Below are 7,876 nucleotides of genomic sequence, written 5' to 3' on the forward strand. Positions count from 1 at the left end.
TTTGGGTTTGTTGGATTTCTATGGCTGAAAAATAAAATAAATAAATAACAATTATCACCTACGTCAACTTTAAAGCTTATTATACATAAATAAGAATAATCAAATTGGATGTACAAGTAAGATCAACTTAATTTATATAAAAGAAAAAGTCAAATCTCATATAATTTACAAAAACGTTGTTTAAATTGGTTAATTTGATGAGTTAAACTAATGAAACAACATTTTCATCATTATTTACAGCTTGTTTAAGGGTTTAGGTCAAAGGGTGTTTCTTGCATTCACTGATTCTTTCTGTAAGAACATGTTTTGCAGTCATGTCTGCTTGCTCATCTCCAATAAATCCCCTTGATTATAAAGTAAACTATTTCCTTTGCAATATCAGAAACCTAACCAACATGTCATATTCTTGTCATTTCTTTCTTTCAGTGAACAAACCTGTGAAGACAAGATGATACAGAACAAGATTCAACTCGTTGTTTTTCTCGGTGAGTGTCAGTGAAAGAAACTGATGTCAGATCAGAGGTTTAGAGCAGCTTAACACTGTTGATTTTCCTGCAGCAGGAATCCTGTCCAAGGTTTCATGTGATCTGTATCAAATCGTCCTGATCCAAGAGCCAAAGACCTGGACAGAAGCGCAATCCTACTGCAGAGAGAATTACACAGATCTGGCAACGGTTCAGAGCGATGAAGACAGAGCCAAACTAAAGGAGGCAGCAAACGCTGTGAACTTTCTGTCTGTGGCCTGGATCGGTTTCTACAGAGTCTCTTGGGGTTGGTCGTATCAAAAAACACCGATCAGCTATGTGATGTGGGAATCCTGGGAGCCGGACTTGCCCAAAACAAGCGAGGCCTGTGTGTCTGTACAAGCCAATGGACGATGGGCTGACAGAGGCTGCACTGAAAAAGACTACTTCTTTTGCCAAACTGGTAAGAAATTATACAGTACCATTGATCTCTTTGATTTGAGTTAAAAACAAACAAACAAGCATACAATTTATAAAATTCATACTCGCAGAGATTATACACACTACAAAAAAAGAAAGGATAAAGCATGTACTTAGTATTTTGTCTTGTTTCCCACTTAAATTTGACGAAGACATTGATTAACCTCTTATCTTAAATAATTTTGGATCTCTTATAATAAATCTTGATACCTGGATGATTAGACAAATTTTGCTGGAAAACAAGACAAAATGGGTCATTCTACAGTAATATACTGTTAATTTCTTTCAAATTAAATAAATAACACATAATCTATTTATTTATTGCATTTTCATAATTTTTTTCAGTAACTCTGACTGCATGTGTTGAAAAAAATATCAATAAAAAATATTATAAAAAAATATATATATATTGATAAAGAAGGTAACACCAGTGACAAAAACATGGTTAATGTGGTCTTGAAATAATTGCACTAAAGAGCTAAACAGAAAAATAATTAAGCTGTCCTTTATATGTATTCATAAAGTCAAAAGGTAATCTAATAATATGGTCTAAGTTTAAATGCTAGAAAAATAAATACATTTTAAGACATTTTGTCATACCAAAATTGGACGGTAACACAGTAACACAGCACAGTAACACCAATGACACAATGAATCACATGACATACATGATATACTGATACACTGATCTTCACTGGTGTTACACATAAGGAAGGTAACACCAGTGACAATTTTCATTAAAAAGCATTTTACTAAATGTCTGCTGTAAGGTATCAAACCATATGTTGTCAATCATTGCATACTCACTAAATTAAGTAGTTTAATCGATTTTTATTATAGTTTTTTTTTACAATTCCCTAACAATAAATAGGTCATACCAGTGATGTCAACTAAAAGCTTCATATGAAATTGTGAGTTAAATGAGAGAATTTCTGATAATTGAAATGAAATAGTGTGCTTACCATGGGCTTTTTCATAGATCTTTAGAAAATAGGAAGTGATGTCATCAGTATGATTTTTATTACAAAATGACAGTTTTTTTCAAATGGTAACACCAGTGACACAAATCCTGGGGACCACTGTTTTCGCTATATTTTTTATAATATTTGTTGAGCATTTTATTTTATCATGCCATTTATATCATATATTTGATAGTTATGAATGCCTTTTTGTAATTTAAATGGTAGAAAACCCTGATTTTGACTGCAAAATAAAGCACATTCCCTGTGTACATGGCTGTGGGCACAAGCAGTTTTGTTGTTGTTGGAATTCTTTATAATTAATTAAAAACAAATATTGCCACATTTATGGTGCAAGAACATCTAATTGTTCAAATAATACATTGTTTTATTTTAAAATATATTTTAAAAAAAATTGTAACCCTAATGTGTTTTTCAATTGTAATATTCCTGTAAAGGCTAGGGACAGAAAAATGGACGTTTCTGTAGAATGACCCAAATACTGAGGAAGTTTATCCATTTTTGCAGTGAAACCTGACCTCAACGCATTCTTAAATCATGTTTTCCAGAAAAGAAAAGAAAAAAAATCCTTATAGCAAGATCAAATACCATAGACGACAAATAAGCAGCCTTAAATGTCCCATGACATGAACATTTAATTTTATGAGTTTTTTTTTAATTAGAATCAGAATGAGCTTTATCTCCAGGTATGTTTATGAGGGATTTGTTTTCATGATAGAAGCTCCGCAGTACAACAGAATGACAGTGACAGAACAAAAAAACACATAATAAATGAATAAAATACAAAAAATACAAATAAGTAGGTTAGGGATGACAATATACAAATTGACAATTGTTTGGCAGGTATATTACAAAAAGCAGTTATGTCCACTACGTGTGTTTGTTAGATAAGTAAGTGTATGTGTATATAAATATAAAGTGTAGTGTGTTCCACAGTTATTATCAATTGTTCATTAGATGGATTGCCTGAGGGAAGAAACTGTTCCTGTGTCTGGTCGTTCTGGTGCTCAGTGCTCTGTAGCGTCGACCAGACGGCAACAGTTCAAAGAGGGAGTGTGCTGGATGTGAGGGGTCCAGAGTGATTTTAACAGCCCTTTTGCTCACTCTGGATAAGTACAGTTCTTGAATAGATGGGAGAGTTAAACCGATGATCCTCTCAGCAGTCTGGACTACCCTCTGTAGTCTTCTGAGGTCAGATTTAGAAGCTGAGCTGAACCAGACAGTTACTGAAGTGCAGAGGATGGATTCGATGATGGTGGAGTAGAACTGTTTCAGCAGATCCTGTGGCAGGTTAAACTTCCTCAGCTGGCGAAGGAAGTACAACCTCTGCTGGGCCTTTTTCACAATGGAGTCAATGTGAATGTCCCACTTCAGGTCCTGAGAGATAGTGGTGCCCAGGAACCTGAATGACTCCACTGCAGTCACAGTGCTGTTCATGATGGTGAGTGGGGGGAGTGCAGGGGGGTTTCTCCTGAAGTCCACAATCATCTCCACTGTTTTGAGCGTGTTAAGCTCCAGGTTGTTGAGACTGCACCCGACAGCCAGCTCTTTAACCTCCTGTCTGTAAGCAGACTCGTCACTGTCCTGAATGAGGCCGATGAGTGTGGTGTCATCTGCAAACTTCAGGAGCTTGACAGAGGGGTCCTTAGATGTGCAGTCATTAGTGTACAGGGAGAAGAGCAGTGGGGAGAGAACACAGCCCTGGGGAGCTCCGGTGCTGATTGTACGGGTGCTGGATGTGTATTTTCCCAGCCTCACTAGCTGCTGCCTGTCTGTCAGGAAGCTGTTGATCCACTGACAGACGGAGGTGGGCACGGAGAGCTGAGTTAGCTTGGGCAGGAGGAGGTTTGGGATGATAGTGTTAAAGGCCGAGCTGAAGTCTATCTAGGTGTTGCAGAACATGATCTAGTCCAAAGTTTACTGCATCGTCCACAGACCTGTTTGCTCTGTAGGCAAACTGAAGAGGATCCAGCAAGGGTCCAGTGATGTCCTTCAGGTGGGCCAGCACCAGTTTTTCAAATGACTTCATGACTACAGACGTTAAAGCCACAGGCCTGTAGTCATTTAGTCCTGTAATTTTGGATTTATTTGGGATGGGGATGATGGTGGAGCATTTGAAGCATGAAGGGACGTCACACAGTTCCAGTGATTTGTTGAAGATCTATGTGAAGATGGGGGCCAGCTGGTCAGCACAGGATTTCAGACAGGCTGGTGTAACACAATCTGGGCCTGTTTCCAGAAGACCTTGTGCACAGCATCCTCGTTATCTGTATTGCAGGTGTGGGGGAGAGGGGGGATGGAGGAGGTGTAGATGGTGAAAACTCATTTTTTAACATTAAAATGAGTTTCCCTAGCCTGTCTATGGTCCCCACAGTGGCTAGAAATTTTGCTAAGTGTAAATCAAGCCCTGGGTGTCCTGCTCTGTCTTTGAGAAAATGAGAGCTCAGATGGTCGATCTGGAATCTTCACCTTATGACGTCATAATGTTACGGCTGCTGGTGTGTAATGAAGGTGCACAGGGAAGACGATGTACAAAAGGGGTTATTTTAATGATCGCGGGAGAATAAGGGCACATCCAACATAATACATTACAATACATTAATCACGGACAAGGAGGAACTCAAAAGACAGGATATTTAAGCACGAGGGAGGTAATCTGGGGAATGGAGAACAGGTGGGGACTAATCAAATCAATCAAACAGGAAAAGGAAAATGACCATATAAGGAAACTGAAAGTCAATGACTGTAAAACATAAGGGGAAAGGTTACCTCCCCTTTCTCTGCTTTGACTGCCCAAACATTTACATTTCATTCATTCGCAATGTCAGCACAGGCGTTACAAACAGACTTTTATGATATGGATTCGACAGCACCACCACACACAGTGAGTAACAGTGTTTATTAATGCCTGATCTGTGATCAGTGATTTCTGATGTGTAGCTAATTATTCAAGTTCACACAATTCTAAATCTTTTAATACTGTTTATGCATCAATGAATCAAGCCACTGACGATCAACTTCACATTGTTTTTCTTAGTAGTATAGCATGAAACAAATCTGTTATTTAAATTGTGATTAAGCTACAGAGAGCGAATAAAGGAGCTCCCTTTAAATTGTTCAGAGCTGTCAATCACACATTGCGAGTATATCTGCACACTTGGCCAAACTGCCGTTATAATGAATGATGCTGTTATGCTGCACAACGGAGCTCTTACTGTATTCATGTCAATATTGTGTTTGCTGTTAGTTGTGGTGAAAGCATTTTGTTTGAGAAAATGCGTTTCAATGACGAGTTGTTCATCAGTGTCAATCATCACAGTTTTGGATTTAGTCCATCATTTAAATAACGCTGTTAACCCTAACCCTAGCAAAGAGCTCTGCCTTTATAAAATCATCTTTCCAAGACATTGTTTGAGGATGAGTTTGTCCATATTTTGTATATAAACAAAGCTATAAACTTATAGTTAATTTTGTATGTCACTTCACATTTTAAGAAATGTTTCTCGGTCCAATCTACTCCTTATAGACACACAGGACACACTTCAGAACAAGTTTAAATACATTGGAACGGTCATGAGCTGGTATGATGCTCAAACGTACTGCAGAACAAACTACGTAGACCTGGCCACCATTTCAGACGACACAGAGAACACATTCCTCACAAACAAACTTTCTAGCTTGGGCTTCTACTATGCTTATATTGGCCTGCACAGGACCCCATTGAACCCACTGATCCCATGGCAGTGGTCAGATGAGAGCAGTGTATCGTTGTCCTCTGTGAATTGGGTGTCTGGGCAGCCTGATAACTTGAATGGAAACGAGAATTGTGTGAAAGTCAGTACTGTAGGACTGATGGCTGATGACTCCTGCTCGACTATACTGCCTTTCTACTGCCGCGAAAACAGAAAAATACAGCGTGTGAGATTCACAATCACATCAGACGGACAACTGGACGAATCTGTAGTGATGGAGGCCATAGAGAAGAAGGTCAGATGATTCTGCATGCTATTATACTACATATAAATATTGCTACTATAATTAAATATTGGTTGAATTGATTTTTATTTATATTATTCCTGTTTCTGTTTAAATTTTTTTTTTTTTGTGCGTTTGTGTCACTTGCATGTTTGCATGTTTCTATACATCCTTAAATTGAGCTATATTTACTTTAGAAGCAAAATTACTTAAAATATGAAAATATATTTTTTTGTATAAAACTAAAAAAATAAAATTAAAATTAAAAAAATCTGCCAATGGGCTCAGAAAATCAGCTAGCTTTCATTTGAATCGAACCTATCTTTTCACAGAAATATATATTTCCCTTGTTTTAAGCAAAAAACTAACAAAAAACCATTTAGGTATATTTGCTTCTTATCTTCTGTCATTTGAATATTTGTTGATCTAAGAATGTTTATATTTTAGTTGTGTTGAAAAACAGAATTAAATTCATTAAAAAAATGTGATTTTTAATTTGTTTAATTAAAAAATATATATTTTTATTTATTTATTATTATAAAAAAAAAATAATAGTTTTAGTTTACTGACATCTAAACGGCGGTAGACTGATTTCGTTCACTCATGACTGATCTGATCTGATCTGGTCTTTAGATGAAGGAGATCCTCTCAGATCAAGAAAAATCCAGCATAAATTGGAGCGTCCAACCTGACGGGAAGATCTTCCAGCAGCAGAAAACACAAGAAAACACACAAGCAACGGCATGTGAGGAGTTAGAGCCAATGAAACACTAGACTCTGATACAAGAGATAACTTGTCCAAACATTGATGAATCTTTAAAGAAAAGGCATTCATAACACAATCACATGTTATTAATACAGTCAATTCATGGTAAATTATCTAATAATTATGGAATATATATATATATATATTACACATTATTTATTTTAGTTTGGTATTTGTTTAGAAATAAATCTTTCAAGATTTAAAAGCAATTCTCATTATTAACTAGCATGCATTTTACTTGCATACTGGCTGTTTATTAGTACTTATAAAGCACATATTAATGCCTTATTTTCTCATTACCACATTTCTAGCTCAGTTAATCTTACAGATCAAGCAGGATAAGTACTGAAGATTTGGATTCCACTCTTGCCAGTCTTAGAGCTTCAACAACTGAGAGCAAGGCAATCTCAGTTGAATGTCCATTTCTGAAGCCAGATTTACATATTACACAACATTTCACCACAAAATAATTAAGGCAATAAAATAATTACGATGAACATTTTTTAAAACCTTACCACTTTGTTAGTTCTCTTATAATCCATTATAGTGTACTAAATAATCAAAGCAAAATGGCAGCAGCTGCGTTTGTATGAAATGAGAGCGAGTCCTTAATACCAGGATGACATAATTAAACAATTACCCGGATTAACCTGTGTTATTAGCTTTTACAGGTTGTTATCGAGGGATAACAGACCCCGGAATGTTGCGACTGACCAATCAGAATCAAGTATTCCATAGTCGTGTACAGTCGTGTAATAATCTGCTATTGCACTGCTTTTGCATTTATTTAGTCATTTATTTAGAAATGTTATTTAGAAATTAATTTTAGAGAGCAACCATAGATTTGGTTTGTTCTTTGTTTTCTTTAATATTAATTTACTCTTCATTCACATGGGATTTATCATTAATTAATTTTATTTTTGCATTTAATCATATAATCATTTTAATCATTTATGTACTCATATCATTGATTCATTCAAGGATTAGTCATTTATATGATTATGTTCAATTGTTATTTAGTCTAATGATTGTGTGCATTCAGTGGATATTTGTCTTCATGAGTAAGAGATCAGAGAATGTCTCCATCATTTCAAGGATGATGTAGTGAAGCAGTCAGTTTTCATTGCTGTGGTCTGTGCTATAATAACTCTTGTTGTATTTGTGCTGCTCAGATGAAGTCTGAACACTGAAACATACACAACTTATTCAAT

The 7,876-nt window shown here is 36.1% G+C and overlaps 1 protein-coding gene across 1 annotated transcript; it reads left to right on the top strand.

Moving 5' to 3' along the window:
- Positions 1 to 429: 429 nt before the first annotated feature.
- LOC132103767 (macrophage mannose receptor 1-like) lies at positions 430 to 6,682 on the top strand. Its single transcript, XM_059508863.1, has 4 exons — positions 430 to 485; positions 562 to 927; positions 5,451 to 5,911; positions 6,533 to 6,682. The coding sequence occupies exons 1-4, from the start codon at positions 449 to 451 to the stop codon at positions 6,671 to 6,673; spliced, it is 1,005 nt and encodes a 334-aa protein (XP_059364846.1). The 5' UTR covers positions 430 to 448; the 3' UTR covers positions 6,674 to 6,682.
- The last annotated feature ends 1,194 nt before the right edge of the window (positions 6,683 to 7,876 follow it).

The sequence above is a fragment of the Carassius carassius genome, chromosome 24, assembly GCF_963082965.1.
Source record: "Carassius carassius chromosome 24, fCarCar2.1, whole genome shotgun sequence".
Taxonomy (NCBI): domain Eukaryota; kingdom Metazoa; phylum Chordata; class Actinopteri; order Cypriniformes; family Cyprinidae; genus Carassius; species Carassius carassius.